At 39.8% G+C, this 23,011-nt stretch overlaps 1 protein-coding gene across 1 annotated transcript in view; it reads left to right on the top strand.

The window, feature by feature from the left end:
* Nucleotides 1–3,010: 3,010 nt before the first annotated feature.
* Nucleotides 3,011–23,011, top strand: part of LOC133116229 (potassium voltage-gated channel subfamily H member 7-like) — a 64,104-nt gene continuing 44,103 nt past the window's right edge. Inside the window, exons 1-2 of the mRNA XM_061225597.1 lie at nt 3,011–3,121; nt 3,922–4,152. Of these exons, the coding sequence (XP_061081581.1) occupies nt 3,046–3,121; nt 3,922–4,152 (307 nt within the window). The 5' untranslated portion in view covers nt 3,011–3,045. The remainder of the gene's footprint in view (nt 3,122–3,921; nt 4,153–23,011) is intronic.

Below are 23,011 nucleotides of genomic sequence, written 5' to 3'. Positions count from 1 at the left end.
TAATATTTACCCTTACTCAGTTTCCCTCTCCCACCCCACCCAACAAAAGGTTGAAAATGCTGTCTCAATTTGATTTGTGGTTTGAATTGAAGAAGGCAGTCCACAAGCACAGACTGAAGGACCCCAAAGGGACTTAAAGTTTATATACCCAGAGGAACAGTCAATATGTTCTTAAAATTATAGAAGGCCATTCAGGAGTTTGATTCTTGTGAATGTCGGGGTGTCCTTTGACACCTTTATCTTTTTGCCCAATAAAATGATGACTCTCTATTTCTAAAATGAAGAAAAAACTATACAAAGCAATTATACTATTATTAAAGAATATAATTATCCAATTATTTCAGCATGCCATATAGCTCATTACTTATTTTATACAATCTTTTTTGCTCATCTTTTTAAGGGTGCCAATCTGGAGGGCTCTGTATATAGATTAATACAGCGAGAGGTGACAGAATGGAACGCTTCCGGCAGTGATGGAGTGCTCATGTGAGGAGTAGCACTGTCAGGAGTCACTTTGGGGCTTCAGTATCACACTTTCCATATTCAAATATCAAACAGGACCTGTGAGCAGGTATTTGACCAGGTGTGGGCTTTGGAAGTAGAGTGAAGCAGTATGGGTGCTGCTTTACTCTACTACCAAAGTCCACACCTGGTCAAATGCTACAGTATACAGTTTGCTACAGTATACTGCACGTTCTCTATAAGGTATATAAATGCCAGGGATTTTGCATTGTTTGTATGCAAATTAAGTGTGTACACTTCACAATTCAACATATGTGTTTTATATGCGCTATATTTGTATTTAGCCATGTTCATATGCAAGCACAATGGTTCATATGCAAGCTGTCATTCAGGTATTGTGTTTGTGTATTCTAATAACATGGTTGGATTACAGTTGAGGGGTCTAACATGGACATGTTCCCAAAACGCACTGCAGCTGGAATGCATTGTATCAATACGCAATTATTGTGTGTGTGCTCTATGAGAAAGTTTATAGCATTTTCTTTTCTGAAATCTTATTACATAAATTGCTGATGTTCTGTAAATAGCCATCCCGTTTACTTACTGTTAATCCTTGTGACAATAAACTACTAAAAAAACTACAAAAAAATTGTTTCAAAAGGAACCCTGTGATTCCACAGAAGAACACTATCTGGTTAAAGGGTTCTTTGTCAGGCAAAATGGTTCTTTGCCTGGGCTCTCACATATTACACCTATGACATAGGATTTCATAAAGAACAAAAAATGGTTTCTCTATATGGAGACAAACTAAAGAAAACGTCTTTTCTGACTGTACAGCTGTATATATTACTTCTATACTGCATAGGCTACATAATTTACATTTTATTATACTTCAATAGACCATAGCAGTTAACACTCGTCTCTTAAGTTTGTTTGTGACTTATACATTTTGCCGTTTTCTGTTCACGCCATCCTGCATATTGTACTTTTTTTTTTTTAGATACTATCAATGTGTAGCAAACCCATGAGCGGCCTTTATCGTTTTATCGGAAACAATCTGCAAATTAATTAAACCTTTTTGGTTTTTGCAATATTGAACTGCCTTTTGCCTTACGGTAACTTGCTCAAAATGGTGAATCCGGAAATTATTGTCATGTTATGAACAATAAGTGCACACGCGATGGGATCTTAATACATTAACACATATAATTTAGTAATGGAACTACATTAGCTGTTTACATTTCGCTTTACGCTTTACATTTCCTTAGCAAGGATTTATATATTCGTTCACAAACCATAATTAGAAAAGGTTAATTCATAGGCAAGACATTTACCCCTTACTGTTTCGGATTATTAAACTATTCTGAGGACACGGTCTTTTGAGATATGAGCGAATCAGGGAAGTAGAGGCAGTTCGTTCGCCATGCAGTGACAAAGGCGATCACATTTGATTGTGTTTACATATTTAAATAGAAAATCCCCAGATCCCTGAAAGTTTTTTTTTTTTTCTAGGCCACTATTCCACTTTCGCTCAAATGAGCAAATGGTCGGCGGGGTCTTGGAGAAATACACAGACAGATGTTTCAGTGCAGTAGGCTTTTGATTCTATACATATTTGCATTTTACTCAGCCTTGATGCCGCTCGCTGTAATTAATCTATAAACTAACCGCTTCAGGCACATGCGGTTGATTTCAATTCAAAAGCCATTCAGAATATTTAGCCTACATTACGTTCACTTAAACGCGACTTTGAAATGTTTTATATGAAATCAATATAAATGTTTCTTTACCTTTGATATTATTGAATTCTTCATTGATTTATTATCATAAGTTTGACAACACTAGGCTTCAACAGATAGCAGTTAGAACGACAGCAATGGACTTCAGCACCATGGACAAGTCACCTCATGCTGCTGATGCTCAAATTCAAAGGTGACCGCTTATAAGTTGAATATAATGCTACGGTTCAAAAGTATTACACCATAAACCTGGTGTTGTATTTTAAACTATTAATATTTAGCTAGCTACGTGAATATGCAATTCAGTTCACTAGTCCAGCCCCAGCGTTTGCGTGGAAAATGTAACCACGTGTTTTGTTTTGAGCGTAGCAACTCATCCGTATAAACTGCACCCGTATACAGTCTTTTCACTAGCACTCGCCGAGCCTTGCCCTAGGTGCCAGAGCTGAGCGCGGTGCTGTTGCTGAACCCTGAGGGGGTAACGTCACTCCGCTTCAGTCTTACACTCACTGCCGCCACATCGTTTTGGAAAACCGAAAGATCGTGTCCACGAACGGATGCAATTTGCAATGTTAATCAAACAAAAATCTGACTCGACTTTTTCCCCCCGACTCCTTATTTTTTCCCCATCGTTTCGACAGAGTGGCTTTCAAAGCCTGGATCTTGCGCCTTGACAGGAGCGGTCACCAATTAAATAGGAAGAGGTCATGAAAGTGGGGACTTCCCGTCTACCGAGGATGACTTGTGACACAAAGGGGGTGTCGTAAGGCTACTACATTTGTAACCGAAGAAAAGCTATACGGCGAAAGCGTGTTACTACTATAACAGAGGATATTTTTCAACCATGCCTGTTCGGAGAGGTCACGTTGCTCCACAAAATACATTTCTCGGCATCATAATACGGAAATTCGAAGGACAAAGTAAGTATTTTCGTCTATAGAGATTACAGCATCATGAGCTGATTGAAGCATTGGTTTTATTTGAACGGGAAAGTGGTATGGTAATGATTGTATGATGTAGTTTTATCACTCTACAGCAACTTGCGGAGTATGTTGCTGGGTACAGTTCGTGGAAGGTAGAGACAGAATTTCGTGTCCTTGTACTGTACATCAGGAAATGTTATTGCCACTGCTATATCTGTACGAACGAATGAGTCATAGGCAAATGAAGAAAAAAGGCAACAACAACCTCATCACGAAATGAGGGATAGGTATTTTAATGAACATAGTGCTATATTCTTATATGTAGCTACCCCATGTAGTTACACACATGCATATAGACGCATGCAAGAGTATGCACACATCATTTCCAAGCTCGGACTGAATGAAAGGATGGTGATATGCATATAAGGAAATAAGGAAACAGTATAATAAGTTTAGAATGTATTCGTTGTTATAGTTCTGAGTTGTATATATATATATATATATATATATATATATATATATATATATATATATATATATGTCTATATATATATATATGTATAGTTGTTATCTATCGACATCGAGGACACGTTTTCCTCGCAAATTGGGATGAACATCCCAGTCAATATTATGCAATGGGCTATATTACCATATTTTCATATTCTCATATTGTGATTATGATGATAGCTGTGTTGAAGATGATAATAATAATAATAATAATAATAATAATAATATTTCTTATTGTACATAATGGAGAAATTGAGAAAAGCACTACAGCTACCTTGTCTGTTTTGCAGATAAGAAGTTTGTAATAGCCAATGCTAGAGTCCAGAACTGTGGAATCATCTACTGCAACGATGCCTTCTGCGAGATGACGGGGTTCTCCAGAGCAGACGTCATGCAGAAGCCGTGTACCTGTGACTTTCTCCATGGCCAGCACACCAAACGGCACTCTATCTCCCAGGTTGCCCAGGCCCTGCTGGGCTCTGAGGAACGAAAGGTGGAAATCACATACCACCGCAAAGATGGTGAGTCCCAGCTGGATTACTGTATACAGGAACCCTCTAATTGTGTGGGGGAACCCTACAGTATCTAGTTAAAGGGTTCTTTATCGGGCAGTGTGGTCCTTTCTCTGGAAGTTTTCACACTTCACACCTACGGTAAAAGGTTCCATAAATAAAAAATAATAAAAAGGGTTCCTTGATGGAGACGAGCCAAAGAACCCTTTCAGAACCCTTTTCTCGAAGAGTGTATTTTACCCTGGTGTATGTAACGTGTGCACTGTGCCTGTGGTTTGACATTGCCACCAGGACATTCCAAAATGACAATGCTTTTCCACCACATCTCTGCTTTCAGCATTTCTAGCTAGAGAGAACCTGGATGTGCAGTGCATCGCACATGTGAAGACACCACAGCACACTTTGCGTATAATGTGCATGTAAAAAGCCTGTAAAGGCGCTCTCATCTGCCCCTTGCTCCCAGGCACTGAACAGCCTTTCCCTGTGATTATACTAAGTGAGCTGTGCAGGGCACCAAAGCCAGCTCAGCCTCCTACAGTATGTGGGGCTGCTTTCAAGAGCCACGTGCCACACATGAGCCAGGCCTCTCAACAGGGAGACATACTTTATCTTTATGAACTATTAACAAGTAGGTGTGCATGTTCAATATAGCGTAGCAAATTACCAGCAGACTCGTGGTTTTTCATGCAAAGCAATCTGTTTTGCAGGATTGCAAGCTTGGTTCTCACAAACAAAAGATAATCTGTAGTTCATTGGTTGCTTCAAATATGAAATAGACTGATCCGCCTACATTCCACGTAGATGGTGATCAGCAATTTGCACTGCTGCTGCTCTCATGAAGCGATCAGCCCTAGCTATAAAATAATGTGCTGAATAAGCGAAGACACTCAAGGCAGTTTTACTTCCATACAGTCTTTTGTTTCAGTAGTAATTGGAACAAATTTATAAGCGGTAAATAATACAAAGCTGGCTGAAAAAAAAAACTAAGCCAACATTGGTTCAACTAGCTTGGCCCTTAGTGTTCTCCAGCCTTGTTTCTATGATGGCAAATCAATATCCCATTAACCGCTTAAACATGACAAAGTGTTGCACACATGGTGAGCACTGACAGCACGCTGGTTGAAAAACACTTAGATGGTTGCTTATTTATGGTTTTATTTATTCTCAGAGATTGTGTTATAGCAATGGAAAAAAGCAACTGGGGGCATTTCTGCCCTGGAGTAGTGCAGGTTGGCAGATATATACTGGAACCGTGGCTTTGTGCCATCGCTCATATACGTACATCGGGCTAATTGCATTGCATTGTGTGGAGAATGTTTTATTTAATCAATGGTATCATATGTCACATTCACGAGGGGAGCCCGGTGACCCAACAGTGATCTTTAGGGTGGTGACGTTCACAACAGCGTAACAGGGATGGCGTGGCGGATACGATGGCAGGGTCCTGAGCAAAAACAGCGCGTATCCCAAGAAAGGTTAATGTTACGCAGAGAAATATTATCCTCCTTCTGAAATAATTATTAACAAGAAGCCTTTCTTGTTCCAAGATGAGATGCTTTTTCATTCTTTATAGCCCCAGCGAATATCCATTTGATGCAGAGGTTTGAGAGCTGAAGCTTTTCAGCATTATGCTACTTACAGTGTACAGTATTATGAACACAAATACAGTGTTATGAACATTGTAAACACATTGCTATTTGTAAATGACTTTATTTGGCACCTCAGTCTTTTTGGCACATGATTAGTAATAAACTGGACATTTTGAAGTTATTGAAATGACTTCCATTATGTATATCCATATATATATGGTGTAGGAACGCTGCCTGAAATATTACTTGAAAGTAGTCTTTATTGGGCATAATCTGTCAAAGCCTAGATGCCTATTTATTATTGAAGTAAATCTGTCATGAAATGTAATGCATGTGAGTGTGTGCTTGTTCGTTTGTGTGTGTGGTGCGTGTCCATGTGTGTGCTTGTGTGTGTATAGGAGACATTTGCAGACTATGCTACCACAGTTTCTTGTTTTCTTGTTCACCAGCTCACCCTACATACAGTACTGTCTTGTATTATAGCAGTAATGGACTAATACCCACACACACACACACACACACAGGCACACACACGTGCGCACACACACATGCATGCACACATGCACACACACACACACACACACACACGTACACACACACACACAATGCCTCATATCCCTCACTGTCCCTCAGACAGAGGAAGTGGGTGAAATGTGCCCCGACTGATCCCAGATCAGCCCTTTGGTTGTTCATTTTGTGGTCTGGCCTGTTTATTTTTAAGCTGGCCATGGTGTTTTAAATGTGAAGTCTTTACTCAACAGACCAGTTATATTCAACTGTCATCATTCAAGAATTCTTACTGGTTTGGCCTACATTGTTTCATTTATTAAGTTTTATGGTGAATGCAGTTGTGCATGTATATGGTTATCAGAAAATACAGTTTGTCAATTTGTTTTTGTCTTTTTTTTTTATTATTGTGGGATGTTCCAGACACCACTGTAATTCTATATCGATTTAATTCATACACAATTAGACAGTGGACATTTGGGCAAAAAAAGGGGGGGGAAACATTGAACACATCTAAAATTTCATTTTCACTCTGATCCATCCACATACATCTGCTTTCCTGGAAGACATTTTGCATTCCCCAGGGAACTGAGGAATCAATGCAGTGAGTGTCTGCATTGAGCTGCTGTGCTGATGAATGAAGCTGTCAGGGACAACTCAAATGTGGCTGAGAATGAGCAGCTTACAGCAGACTGCAGGCTTTAGTGTGCTACAGGGAACATTACTTTTACACGGAAACCCAAATATAAGGTGAACACGTCTCGGTCTTTAAAAGCAGTGGTAGTCTCACTCTGTTCTTTCTTCTTTTTGCGTCTCACTGTATAGATAAGTTGTTTATTAGTTGGCTTCACTTCCACTTCCTGATTCAACAATGACTTAATAAGATGGGCTAAATAGCTGTTTACTTGATTATGTATAATGACAATGATAACAATAGTGACATCAGACTGAAAATGATTTGTCTGTTATTTGCTCTCGTGTACACTATTTTGCCTTCGTCATCTAGTCCAATATGTTGACTGATAAGAAACACATTTTAACGCGTACTGTCGGGGGCCCTGCGTTTAGCCCTGCGTTTAGAGAGAGTTAAGCGCATTTGGCAGGGTGTTTATCAGCAGGGTGTATACATGAATGTCCTGTTGTAAGAGAGTTAAGCGCATTTGGCAGGGTGTATATCAGCAGGGTGTATATCTGAATGTCCTGTTGTAAGAGAGAGCTTAGCGCATTTGACAGGGTGTATATCAGCAAGGTGTATATCTGAATGTCCTGTTGTAAGAGAGAGCTTAGCGCATTTGACAGGGTGTATATCAGCAAGGTGTATATCTGAATGTCCTGTTGTAAGAGAGAGCTTAGCGCATTTGGCAGGGTGTATATCTGAAGTGGGAAGAAGGAAGACAAAATGTCCTAAAATGGCCACCATGCGGCGGGCAGATGATGTGCAAACACCCACAATAGAGGCAAGGCAAACCGGCAAATATATCTTTCACCAGCTTTCAGCTTATCTAATACAACTCCCTGCTCTCCATTTTCCATGATTATCTCTCTCTCTCTCTCTCTCACTCTCTCTCTCTTTCTCTCTCTCTCCCCCTCTTCCTTTATTATAACAATTGCACTATTTGACTGCTAATAATACCAATCTGAGCTTTTCTTTTCTATTTTAAGGGATTACACTGAAACTGCTGTTGTTTTCTGTTTATGTTTGTGTAGACGTCAACATAAAGGGCTTGTCAAGGTTGGCTTTGGAATGCCATTTGTTTTTATATTTATTTATCTGTTGCCACGAAACTGGCTCCAGACTATGCAAATGTTTTCAAATGGGAAGGCAAATGAGGTTTGCAGGGGTGAAAGTTGAATGGTCCGTTCTCCTGTACAGATATAGTGACAGCAGGCCACTGCTTGCTCCTTGGCTCACTTTGGAGGTACACCCAGAAAGGTTAAGCTGCTTATGCATATGCTCAGAAATGAAAACAGAAGCACGCAGAGCAGGGCAGATGCAGACAGAAATCCTACACCAGACCAATATGCCGTTTTCTTTGTACAATGCGGAATTAAGACCGTTGATCGGCTGTTCTGTTTTACACAACAATTCATTATTAAAAGCTTGCTTTTGCAAGCATAGACCAACTTTTGTGCTGTCATAGCATACTCCATTTCAGAATGCATAAGCAAACTTGAGATGTTTTGGATAAAAATGAACACTTTGAGAAGTGTAAAATATGGTCAGGTTGGGGCATGCATAGTCGGAAGGTCCTGGGGAATACAGAGATCCAGTGTGGCATTCATTCCCTTGTGTGTAGGTGTAGGTGATCTTTTAATGACTGCCGTTAAAAGGACTACACACAAGGTCCTACGTTCTTGTCCCGTTTGGTTACCTGCCTTCTTTCTGGTGCAAGTTGCAGTGGTGTCTGTCTGAAAAAAGCCATTGACCGGCTCACATGGAGTGATTTATGGGTTGTGGGCCTCAGATTTGAACAGATGACGGCACGGCTCTGAAGCAGGAAAGATGAATTAAGTTTATGGAGGATTCATTTTATGCACATAGAATAAACCTGATATAGGGTGACCTATAAAACCTGCTAGATCTCTCTCTCTCTCTCTCTCTTTTTTTTTATTGGACCTGAAGGTGGGGCTAAGGTTGGAGCAGGTCTGTGTTACAGACATATGTGCAGCATGGAGTTATGTCTGCTACAACCATTCAGATACCACTCCATTTTGAATTCATTTCAGTCTCAGAAAACCTTCTTGAGTATAGCCCAGCAGCCCCCAAGCCGTCTGTTTTAATTATTGATGCTCATAGCATTCTGCTCGGCGTTTGCCAAACGAAGCTGCCATGCCACCCTGCGCTTTCCTTTCATTTCTGCAGCCTTGCATTTCCATATGGCCTTAAGCTCCCGATGACCCGCCGTAATGAATTCAACGCGACAGGAGTAAGTCTTGTTAGGCTTTCCATTATCACATCATTCATATTATGCGGAAAATAGCTTGAGCTGAATGCGAGTGCTCTACCTGTATCAGGAATGGTAAATGCCAAAGCTAAAAATAATACCAAGAAGCACATGATGCTATATTTGTCTCACTCACTCTAAGCCAGTGACAGGCTAGTCAGCCACTGTGGACCACACTGCGTGGGCGTTATTCACTGTGTCACACACACAGGGCTGTTTCATTGAATATTTTCCTTTAAAATCTATGAAAGTGTTGTGAGTTACAGCTTGGAACATTTGTTTTTGCAATTGAGCAATCTGGATCTGATGGTAGTTATTATTCTTTATGATATCATTACCACAGCAAAATCTTCACTGTAAAATCAACTCTGATATGATACGTGTAACTGTAACACAGAGCACATTGCCTATACTGGACTGTTGGAGTTGACTTACATAACGCTAGTAATGTACCTTGCTGTGGCGATTTATGAAGTTGCCAGATTTTCAAATATATTTTCGAATATATTTACCATTATATTTTCCAAAATGATATATATGATATATGAAATATATTTCATACTCAATGATATAGATTATGGGACAGGGCAGGTTGTTGTTTCAGTTTATACACGGAATGAAATGCGCATGGTTTGAATAGCATGTTCAGGTGCAATGCTAAATAAAATATACTCAGTCACCACTTTATTAGGTAGACCTGTACACCAGCTTCTTAATGCAAATATTTAATCAGCCAGTCATGTGGCAGCAACTGAATGCATAAAAGCATGCAGACATGGTCAAGATGTTCAGCTGTTTTTCAGACCAAATGTAAGAATGGGGAAGAAATGTGATCTAAGTGACTTTGACCATGGAATGATTGTTGGTACCAGACAGGGTGGTTTAAGTATCTCAGAAACTGATGATCTCCTGGGATTTTCACACACAAAAGTCTCTAGGGTTTGCATAGTGCAAAAAAGAAAAAAGAAAAACAGTGATCAGCAGTTCTGCAGGCAAAAACGCCTTGTTAATGAGAGAGGTGAGAGGAGAAGGGCCAGACTGGACAAAGCTGACAGGTAGGTGACAGTAACGCAAATAACCAGTATATATATATGTGTGTGTGTGTGTGAGTGTGTGTGTGTGTGTGTGTGTGTGCCTACGGGGGTTGTATAGAGTGTAGGGAGATGTGATGTAACTCTCACTTCATGTGCTGGAGCAGTAGCCTTGTTCTTTCCCTTCTCAGTTGATGATGGTGAAGGACAGGGTGGAATATACTCACAGCCATTCAGTGCAATGAAACATTAAAGGCCAATGCTTTCTGAATGAACCACGCCACACCAGATTTATTTCTATTTCAAGACAAGTTTAAAAGCGATGGGGTTATCGGTTCATGTTTTGACAGACTTACTGTACAGCGGCGTGGTCACCTGGGATGGACAGGACAGCTCTGAGCGGGCAGCGTGAGATAAATCCTGCGCAAGGCATTCAGTTCTCGGCCTTCTGTGCATTTTCTGATGTAATAACGCTGCCACGGCAGCCATAAAAAAATTATCTACTGCCCTTTAGTAGTTATTTTAATGTGAACCAATTGAGTTTCCCTAAAATATGGTGCTTACTATGATCTGATTATTTTGTCAGTGGAGGAGCATTTCTATTCAACTAATGGATTATAAAGGGAAACTGATTCCATTTTCTTGTTTGCCCAAACACTTTAATACAAAAGTGAGAGTATTTCATTTCATATTTTTTCTCCACATAACTTGTTCCTTTCAAATGCATTTGCTTAAAACCACAAAAAGAATGGGCCAATTATCTAAGGTGCTGTTAAACGTTGCTATAGCAACAGAATCCCAGCAGCAAACAAAGGGCTGCATTGTCTCGTCCACGATGGCATTCAAGGTGAGACTTTATAATAGTTATTATTTTTCATTGAGGTAAAATTATTATATTGGCTGTTCAGATTCTTTGGTATCCAGACTGTTAACATGGCCACAGACTGTTCACATAGCCACATACTGTTCTCATGGCCACAGACTGTTCACATAGCCACATACTGTTCTCATGGCCACAGACTGTTCACATAGCCACAGACTGTTCACATGGCCACAGACTGTTCACATGGCCACAGACTGTTCACATGGTCCAGACTGTTCACATGGTCCAGACTGTTCACCTGGTCCAGACTGCACCTGGTCCAGACTGTTCATCTGGTCCAGACTGCACCTGGTCCAGTCTGTTCACCTAGTCCAGACTGTTCTCATGGTCACAGACTGTTCACATAGCCACAGACTGTTCACATGGTCTAGATTGTGCACATGGTCCAGAATGTTCACATAGCCACAGACTGTTCACACGGTCCAGAATGTTCACATGGTCCAGACTGTGCACCTGACTCAGACTGTTGACATGGTCCAGTCTTTTCACATGGTTGACTATTTGTCAACACTTATCTATGACAGGGCAACCAAACTCCAGGTCCTGAGGGCCGGAGTGTCTGCAGGTATTTACATCAAACATGGACTACACCACCTGATTTCACCCATTATTTACTGTATTAGCGTACTGTACCGCACTGCACCGGCAGTTCAGACAACATTTAAAATCTGGTCATTTCCAGTAATGCCATTCACACTTAGCAAGAGCAAGTCCTCTGCTCAGGCAGGCGCTTTCAATCTGTGTGTGCTAGCCGAGTGTGAAGTATGGTCCTGAAACACTCGGCCACCGGACTGCTGGCTGCAGAGGGAGAACCAGCATTGCCTAGCAACATGCTCAGGAGTTCTCCTACCAATCCATATTGGGTGAAATAATTCAGGCTTGGTTAGAGAGAATCTTACAGTCAAATATACTTTTGGTCTGGAATGTGCAAAATCAATATTTATGTACACACTAAAGTGTATGGTGTGATCTGAAGTTCTGCTAGCTGTCTGTAGTGGTTACAGTTACAGACACTGAAAGGCAGTGACACGTTACTATTAAACTTCTATTCTTGTCCAGACATATTCCTGATTTAAAGTGGACTGAATAGGGCCTAATCTCAATTAGAGGAAACACTCAGCAAATGCATTTAGTATTCAGTGTAATGTACAATGACCAATGTGCTGTTATAATGCAGTAATGCAGACAAACCCACAATTCAAGTCCTTTAACAATGAAATATCGTGCTGTGAACAAATATTTCCCCCCTTTCTGATTTCCTCTACTGTTGCATGTTTGTCACACACATATTTAAACAAAATAATATTATATAAGAGGATCCTGTGCAAACACAAATAAAATATTTGAGAGAAGGTTTGAAGGTTTGAAGGCTTGAGAAATCTTCCCAGTGGTAGTGGAGTACATGCTGTTTGAAGTACAGTCGACAATAGACTGTACAAGGCTGTAGCAGTTTTCAGAAATCTGTGCTGATACATGTTGCATGTTGTAATGTGGGACATATTAGAGTTTTATTCTCTTTTGATGAATACCCAGTGTGTAGATTAGGTGATACTGCCCTAAAAAGAACCTGACTGGTGTTCCTTCAGGAAATTGGTCATTGTCACACAGGGTCCAGTATAGCCTACTCAATAATTTTGGTCTAATTGAGAATGTCAGGTTATTTATTATCGAAAAATATTGAAACACAGCCGGGAAAAACAAATAAAAGGTTGGGTAAAAAGTCTTGCCAAAAGTTAGTAATTAGCAGATTAAGCTAGTAGCCAAATATAATGGCTTTGGGCGACATGGATTAAAGATGAAGCAGCTTGTGGCAGCTGGCATACAGCTGTTTAAACGAGGAGAGGGACTGCTGTGTGCGTGCTGTAGGCAGGACCCAGGGGTAGGCACAGGGTCCAATCAATGCTTCTGCACTCAGCAGGGCAAAACACTCAGTAAAGCTTCATTTTACAGCCCGGTAACTACCTGCTGTTTACTGAATAAATAGTAGATAGCTATTTTTTTTTACTATTTTCATTTCAGAGGTAAGTACTATGAAACGAGCAGTAAAACATATTTACATATGGTACTTACTTACTGAGTTCGTTTCAGAGTACTTGAAATCAAAGTAGTTACACGGCTACTTGGTGTAATTAGTAGGTATTTACCCAGTAAATACTTGGTAATTAACGGGCTGTTAAAGAAAGTGTTACCAAACACTTACCAGGATATATCTAGGAGACCAGCTTGAACATTGGGTTTTTCTATTGAATTTATTCTTTATGTTATTTGTTTCTACAGAGCCCTCTCTGCAGAATCAAGCTTGAGTAGTGCTTGTTTTCTCTAATTCATAGAACCAAATAAATAAGGCATGCCAATGAGATTCATACCCTCCAATGAATAAATTGTACTCACAAATAAATAATGTATGCCCCCTGGTTCATAAATCATACCCTCTAATTAAAGTGGGTCTGCAACTAAAGTTTCAATGCAATCAAACTGAAATGTTTTAACCCCTTAAGTATGCTTTTCTTGAATTCAAGCATAAAAATGACATACCCAAAATAAAATGGTTACTATTTTTGAACCCTTTTGTGTACAGGCATAATCCTGATCTTAAAGGTAACCCATTGGGGGCTGTTTTCCAAGAGTCCTAATTACTCCAAGTATTACTAAAACAAAGTTACAGAAGCTCGAATACAGTGAAAGTGGAAGCTTTCTTTCTCACTGAAAAGATTTTTTGTTTTTGACTGGATACAGTTTATTGTAGCTGTGGCTGGTGCACTTAGAAACACAATGGAGGCAAGTCGCAACACAGTTGGGCATGTCTAGGCAGCTTTCCAAAAATAACATTTCAAGTCTCCAAAAGGATGCATTGTCTTGTGATGTGTAAAATACCACATTTTGCTCACTAAACTATACAACACCTTTTATCCTGAAAAAAAGTGTTTGCACTTCCCCCCGCCTGTCACCCTCCCCTACCTCTCTGTCCCAAAGGTCATAAAAGAGCATACTGAATGATAATACAATATTTTGAGAATGTATTTAGATGCTCATCGATATAAAATGGGGTCACATCACTGAAAATGCCCTCTATTGTGTTGTCGGTGGTTTCCTCAGAAATATTCACTCAGACAAGAGATTCCTTGGACCTCCTCTATTTAGACGTATGCATCGCAAAATATATATATTTTTTGTAAAACGTTAACCTTTTCTGGCCTAATATCTCAAGAAGTGTTTTTGCCAATGCAGACTTTGCGTGCGTATTGAAAATGCTAAGTTTCTTGTTAGACAGGCGTAAAATGCTGTGTAGTCTTATGCAAGCCTAACAAGTTATTGGAGGCTTGCATAAGAAACGTAATGTAATTCGCTAAAATGCTTTTTAGTCATCACATCAATAACATTCTTGTAATCAGTTCTTTGATGAGCTGAAGCATGTACCCTCCAACTATGCTACAACTACTGGTCAGCGATGGTTGTAGTTGGGCTCATTGTGTTCAAGAGAGCCTATACAAGACAATAGCAGATAATAGTAAATAAAAGTAGATAATTGCACTTCTATCTACAAGTACTTTTGTAGAAGTATACAACAGCGAAATGGACAACAATGATAATTGCTCCAGAGAAATTCTAAGTAAACAATGGACATGCTATCAATGTTTCTCGGAGTTTGTGGATTTCCAAAATGCAGAGAAGGTGAGGTCCTCCCCACACTTAATTTACGACCCCATGTTGCAAAATAAGGAACTATTGCACCTTAAAATCGGTTATACAGATAGAACCATGAATTTGGTATATCCTGTTACCATAGTGACCATAGTACATACCATAGTAACTTAAGAAGTTAAAAGGAGAATTCTGAGTAAGCCCAGAACTTTGTGCATTATATTCTCATCATTCTAAAACATGCTGGCCTGTGAGTGACATCAAAGCAAGGCTCTCACACGTACATGATACACTGAAGCCCAATCGTTCATGGATTTTATCTCTCGTATTTTATGTAGAAACATTCATCTCCTTCTTCTGGCAATTACAAAGAAGGCTAGCAGCAGAGGATTTCAACAGAAACACATCACAGAATCATTTTATGGCCCGATACCTCTTCAGGCCTAAAAATATGACAGCTTCAAAACTGTTCATGAAAACAATATATATAACAAATCAGCACATACTCTATGGCCCATAAGACACCTAATGACCGCAACAGACAATAAATTCACCTACCTTTGCCTACATACCAATAACCACATCTTTAGGGGGTACTGTATGTGATGTAATTGTTAAAATGCCGGACTGTATACATAAAGGAAAGCGGATTTAGCCCACCTTAATTTATCAAGTGTAGAAATGTAAATGGAATTACATAGTAATGCATCTGCTGTGTGTCATTTGCACTGAATGACATATGCTGAGAAAAACAATACTAATGAATATATTCTGCTGTCAGTGATGACAAGTCAAGTGCTGTAATTAAGGCAAGTGTCTTTAGTTTCATAATTCAGGAGGAGGAGAAATAGACCACAGACTTCTAATACATTTCACATCAATCTTATGTGTCACTTCAATATATGATGATATTTCTGGTGAACATTGTCTGTTGTCAAGCATCAGAATTGAGAGCAAGCCTGGACATATTTTGCGTATTCAAATTATGGGCTGTGAGACTTCAGCGCTGTCTGTGAGACATAAAGGCTCATGCGCTACAGAGAGAACACGCTGTCCTTTCTGTTACTGTTCAGTGCTTCAGGTCTCTTTGATATGTATGATATAATACACTGTTTGATCCTTTACAAAATGCACAAAACTTTCAATCACACCATGGTTTCCCTGGATACATGGATGCATGTCTATCCTGTATAACATTGCATGGATGTGATAGGCATTCAGTTTGTGAAGCACTTAGGTCCCTTTTCATTCATATCGCATAGTCGGCAAATCAGATTATTTATACCCGGAACATGTGGCCAGGTGTTTACATCTGATTTGTAATTCAGTGAATATCTGATTCAGTATACTTAGACTGACACATAACATCCCGCAATAAGTGTGAGTCATGAGATGGATGAGATGAGATCGCAGTTTTCAGAGTTGTGTTCAGCACCCCCCCTGCAAAAAATAGTGCCGTCATCTATAGACCTAGATTAACCATAGAAGCAACTCGGATTTCTCATAGACTTTCTTTAGACTGCAGTTAAGAAATGCAACATGTACTAGATTTGTCAAAAAGCAGTTGTACTGTATGACAAGTGTAAACTGGGCCAATAGCACACTCAGCAGTGGATCTGCTTAGAAAAACAGAGCTCCATTCATGCCACTTATTGCGCAAAGCTATTGAAGCACATCAAGCAGCCATGCAATCACACCCAAACAGTTAGGGTGCAGAGGGTAGTTAGGGCACAGATGACAGTTAGGGTGCAGAGGGTAGTTAGGGTGCAGATGACAGTTAGGGTGCAGAGGGTAGTTAGGGCACAGATGACAGTTAGGGTGCAGAGGGTAGTTAGGGTGCAGATGACAGTTAGGGTGCAGAGGGTAGTTAGGGTGCAGATGACAGTTAGGGTGCAGAGGGTAGTTAGGGCACAGATGACAGTTAGGGTGCAGAGGGTAGTTAGGGTGCAGATGACAGTTAGGGTGCAGAGGGTAGTTACGGCACAGATGACAGTTAGGGTGCAGAGGGTAGTTAGGGTGCAGATGACAGTTAGGGTGCAGAGGGTAGTTAGGGTGCAGATGACAGTTAGGGTGCAGAGGGTAGTTAGGGTGCAGATGACAGTTAGGGTGCAGAGGGTAGTTAGGGTGCAGATGACAGTTAGGGTGCAGAGGGTAGTTAGGGCACAGATGACAGTTAGGGTGCAGAGGGTAGTTAGGGTGCAGATGACAGTTAGGGTGCAGAGGGTAGTTAGGGTGCAGATGACAGTTAGGGTGCAGAGGGTAGTTAGGGCACAGATGACAGTTAGGGTGCAGAGGGTAGTTAGGGTGCAGATGACAGTTAGGGTGCAGAGGGTAGTTACGGCACAGATGACAGTTAGGGTGCAGAGGGTAGTTAGGGTGCAGATGACAGTTAGGGTGCAGAGGGTAGTTAGGGTGCAGATGACAGTTAGGGTGCAGAGGGTAGTTAGGGTGCAGATGACAGTTAGGGTGCAGATGATAGGGTGCAGAGGGTAGTTAGTACACAGAGGGTAGTTAGGGTGCAGAGGGTAATTAGTACACAGAGGGTAGTTAGTGCGCAGAGGGTAGTTATTGCACAGAGGGTAGTTAGTGCGCAGAGGGTAGTTAGTGCACAGAGGGTAGTTAGTGCGCAGAGGGTAGTTAGTGCACAGAGGGTAGTTAGGGCGCAGATGACGGGGCCGTAGAGGGTAGTTAGAGTGCAGAGGGTAGTTAGGGTGCGCCCTCATAAGAGAGAGGGTAGAACCAAGGTTTCACTCTGCTGGATTAGTGTACACTTGAGGCTGTCCCTTGCTGTGCAAGAGTGCATTTATCTTAACTCAAAAACAGGTCTAGGTTTCAATTATCTCTGTGAATGCACACATAAAATAGCAGTTTTTTGTAGATTTTTATTTATTTACCAAGGGACGTACTGATTCGGTAATATTAATTAAAAACATTCCTGTTATTTTAGAGTAATCTTAATGTGGTGCACAAACAATAGTGCAGGAAAAATGTCAACTGAAAAGAATCACTGAGCCACAGAAAAGATTGGCTGAATGGTTAGCAAATGGACCTCTGTGATATTTCAGTCTCCTTCACTGTAGTCTGACAACTTTATATTCTCACAATACCATTTCAGATAGAAGTTTTCCCAGAGAAGAAAAGCGCTGTGTTTCCGCGGTTTAATAATTGAGCTGTCACTGCCAGCCAGAACAAGTCTCTAGAAAGGAAGGTTCAGCCCTTTTCCGGATTTCTGATAAAATGTCGGTGGTAGTAAAAAGTGCTGTGCAAATAAAATAGAATTTAATCACAAAAGTGGGTCGGGTACAATTTAGTTTGGATTTGTACCTTACTTTGCAACAGATAACTTTTATCATGCCGACTATCAAAATATACATACTGTATTTCAGATATTGGTATTACAATACTGGCATCTTGAGAATCTCAAACAGAAATGTGAAAACAATCCACAATGTCTGCTGGATTCTCTGCCAGTTGGATGCTGTAATGAGTATCACATTATGCTCAGAACATCATGAACAAACTTTCTCAGTAGATATAGCCTACTGTATGTCAAGATAAAATATTATCCGCTTAATGCTGACCAGTCAGCAGCAGAAACTAGTATAAGTCTTTAATTTTAGAGAAAATTGATGATTTGTGTATTTTAGAAGACATTTTTAAATATGACGGGTTTAAGTATTCCTCTCCTCCCATAAAGTAAAGCCATGTTCGCATGAAAATAAAATATTGAGAATTGGCTGATGAGATGCATTGTTTTAATAATTTACGGTGGAAATAGAAGCTAATGAAATTTCCATTATGTTGAAACTGGAACTGATCTGAGCGCAGTATCTATTTATGCGCGCACAATAGCGAGTCTTTATCTCAGCAGCTTGGGAGAGACATGTGACTCTTCACAGGCTCAGATGCAGACAGATGCTCCAGCCTGGGCTCTGTCGGACGGGACAGATGTTACGTGTTCATTCTTCCTCTCCTTATCTTTCCCTGTATGTATTACAATAACATCAATGAAAATGCAGGCTTTAAAATGGATCGAGGTTGTTGTCTTCTGCTTCTGAACGGAGGGAGGATACCCACAAAATAGTATTTTGCATTTGTTATCCTATTTCCTATTAAATAAATAGTTCATGTTAGGGTGCACCGAGGGTGGAAGACACAAAGGATGCGGGACTGCAATGATGAGGTGCTGAAGGTGTATTTTATTTACAGTGATGACCAAAATAATAATAATAATAAACTAAGAAGAAAGATTTTACAACAAACAAAAGAAAATGCTAATGAAAATGGCAAGTACTTTGGCTATGCCTCAAAAAGTAGGCCCATTACACAGCACACCCTCTCCATGTCTCAAACCAAAAAAGAGAGGGCAATAAATGGGCATAGCCCCTCCCACCTGGCACCTTCCATGCACAAAAATTAACAAAATAAAACAAAAAATGATCAAACAGAACATAACACACATGGCCATAACAAGAATAACAAACAGCTAAACAGACAAGAATAACAAGGGGGTACTAAACAGAAATTGTGCATTGTTTACTCCCGCTCAGTTTAAAATGTAAAGTGTGTTGTGTTGCGGTGTTTGTGTTGCATGTCTGTAACAGTGTTAGTCTCGTCGCGGCGCTAGTCCATGACAGTTCATATCTGGACTAATGCATATCAGCACTACGCAAAGTCAATTTCAAATGAACGTGAATTAATATACAATCCAGGGTGCTGTTTATAGGACACTGCATACAGAGCAGTCTTTATACGTTTAATTGCATACATGGAAATGGCCTTACTTTAAAGTGAAGGTGGATCTATGGCACAAACACAGTGGCTAAGGAAAATAAAGTTATTCCAGTGCATTTCTCTATCAGTTTAAAGAATCTTTGAACATGAATTGCTCTGATTATGAATGACATGGTTGCAGGAAAATAAAAAAGCTTTCATAAGAATTATACAGTATCGGTTAACTGCTTTTGTAGGGAAAATGCAGCCAGTTTACAGAGTGAAACCCACTGGTGGAAATAATGGTGTCACAATTTTCGTAAACACAGACCGTAAAAAAGTCTAAATCAGAGAATGCAGTTCATTAGAACCTCATGAACAGTCCATTTGCCTGTATGTATTCTGTGACATTGTATAGGAAGTGTAACATTTTGAATTCTTCAACAATCCAAATAAAATATCCTTTCCAGGGTATATTTTCTTGTTTTACCCTGTCCCCAAACACATACAGTACACACACCCATACAACCCATACATACATACATACACACGCACACACACACGCACACACACACGCACACACACGCACACACACGCACACACAAACTCACAGTAGAAGGGTAAATGAGTTTGCCATAGTGCTCTGTTCACCCATAATGGTTTTAGTCAATGCTGTGAGGTGTGTTTGCTGTATAACCTAACCTTGGTTGTGCTGGTGTTGAAAGTACTTAAGGCTAAAGACACACGCATACATACAACTTCATACATCTTCTTAAGTAGCATTGTGGCATAGTGGTTTGGGATATTGCTATTTTGCCTTTGAGCAAGACATTAACCTAAATCTGCTTCTGTAAATATCCAGTTTGGGTGGATCTACAGTAAGATGTACGGTTCTTCAGCCTAGATTGTCTTCAAAGAAGATGCACTGTGACAGAACACAGGACGGTCCGTCCATCCAGAGATGTGAAAGATGTTTCTCTATCGTCTCACGATTTCCACCACAGCAAAATTTTTGAAATGATGCGACTTAAAATGGCATTTATTATTCCCTAGTCAGCGTCTTGAAGAGGCTGTGTGCACCTGGGGCATGGTTATTTTCAGGCAGCTTGGACCAGTAATGTGTAGTGTTCACAAGTTTTGTGCCAGTACAGTAACAGCCAAATCAGCTATTCATGAGAACCCTCAGAGTTGGTATTACAGAACACCCTAGGAATAGCTAAATGATCTATTATTCATTTTGTTTCAAATGCTATAAATAATACATTACAAAATGCTCTAGTGCTGATGGGATATTAGACAACGGTTTTTGGTTGTACTATAGCAATAGAGAGAAAATACAGGCTTGTTCTTATACTGAAATATTTTAATATTTATGGCTTCTTTTTTAAAGAATGGTAAACATTTTATTTGACATTTATTGTCAGTAAATGTGTTTAATAAGTGCGTGATAAGGAATGAAACGTGATTAGATAACGCTTACATCACAAGCTATGGAGACAAGGCGTAAACAAAGAGGCAAGCAACACACAAAAACACACTGAATAAGGAAACAAAACAAATACCAAGTCAAAGAAGAACACTAAAACTAGAAACTAGAGGAAACATGAAACAAACTAAAGAAACATGAGAAAATACAGTTAGCAAAACATGAGAGCACAAGAAAGCGAAGACTAAGATCTAGCACAAATAGCACAGACAGCATCAATGGGCAATGAGCGAACAAGATACAGGTGCAAACATGGAAACCCAGTAATACAGTAATGATACTAATAAACCAAACAGACAACAGCAGTGACTGCCTCTAGTGGCTGTTGGCAGCATATCCCTTTGAAACCATTATATCCAAATGAAACACTGTCAGTGTATTCATATTGCATTTAACTCCATGGCTTATTCATTATTGTTCTAGTTGATTACTTGTGAGTCAATAAACGCTAATGGCATCAAGTTGTGTGAATGAAACCGCTTTCATTTTTTTCCAGCACCGCCTGTTTAAGTCAAAAAGTGCTGTGATCGTTTATTTCCAGCATTCATTGTTCAGTGAACCAGGTGGAGGTGCACTTTTGGAAATTTGTTTTTTTGTTCAAATATGACAGAATTGGTTTACTTACTTGTTTGTAGAATCTCCAGTTAGGATGTCTATGAATACTGAAAAACACAGTGAGAAAAATGATGAAAATGTGTTTTACTATGTCACTGAAATGCTTGCAGTTGCTTTAAAGTGAGGTTTCACTGAACATGAAATGTGAAATGAATGAGAATATGAAATGTATGACATGTTTTCTTATCTCATGGCTCTTTTTGGAAGACTACGGGAATGTTGGTGTCCTGGCAGAATTCCTACGAGTAAACAGGCTGTCTGGCTGCGTAATCCCCTTGACATTTGAGTGACTACACAATCCTTTGCATGTCCACGTTGATTCCCCAGGTCATCAGTTGACCTACCTCCTTAAATAAAGGTCACCGAAAAAGAAGACACTGAATAAACACTTTTTAAATTGGGCCACTGTTAATATAACTTCAAGCCTTATGGAATGCATTAAGCTCTAAAAAATACTTTTTTGTTGGTATTAACATCATTCTGAAGCAGTATACTGTACACCTTTTTTTAAGATTGTTCTGTTGATTGTCACTAGAGAGTTCTATATATCACTAGATTGATCATTCACACAAAATATTACTGAAACAATACACAGTACATTTGCAGGGATACCAGCTTGGTACTGCTGCAGGTCCAGTTGCTGTTTTGAACATTCATGACATTTGTTTTAATCCACAAGTCTAATTAATGCATTTAATCACTCTGTAATAACAACACAAGGTAATGTATGGTTGTCATGAAATTGAGATTTTGTTTTGCTGTAGGCTTTTAAATGATGTTTTTTTGTGCAGTTTTTGTTTTAATGATTTCATTTATACTTGAAGGGACCTGACAGACAGCATATGGCAGCAGGGAGCCTGCTAAGATATGAACAAGCAGTTTAATTTGAAAAATTAATTACCAGAAAGGATGCCTTGAGAGACGCAAAGGGGTTGTTTCTAGAGACAATTTCACTGAAGCCGAAGCTCAGGAAACTAAAAGCCATGATTATTTAATGTCAGTGCATTATCCTTCCTGAGTAGATTTGAGAATGCCATGGCACTTAAGAGCCTCAGTTAAGATTTTACTGAGCACATCCTGGACTGAGACCAGTCTTATTTTATTCTTTCTTGTTCTTTACCCTGGCATGTCCTACTTATGGGAGACATACTGTAGGCATAGACGTACGTACATCTACACATACTCTAATGTACTGTTGAGAAACCAGGTGCATGTTTTTGTATTGTAGACATCTGTATGTGTAAGTGTGAACTGCCACAATATAAAATAATGGAATTAGTGATGTTAAACACTTATTCTTACTCTCTACAAATTGGGGGAGGGCTGATGCCTATGGATGATGAAATGTGGATTGTTCCACTGATCCAGGTAACAAGGCGTAGGAAAATGGCAGGGACATTCTGAAGGAAATACGTGAGTGACAGGAGATGATTTCTTCATTTTTTATTTCAGCTGTG

The sequence above is a fragment of the Conger conger genome, chromosome 17, assembly GCF_963514075.1.
Source record: "Conger conger chromosome 17, fConCon1.1, whole genome shotgun sequence".
In the NCBI taxonomy this organism is placed as follows: Eukaryota; Metazoa; Chordata; class Actinopteri; order Anguilliformes; family Congridae; genus Conger; species Conger conger.
The sequence above is the reverse complement of the archived record's forward strand: the minus strand, read 5'-3'. Positions and strand labels throughout refer to the sequence as shown.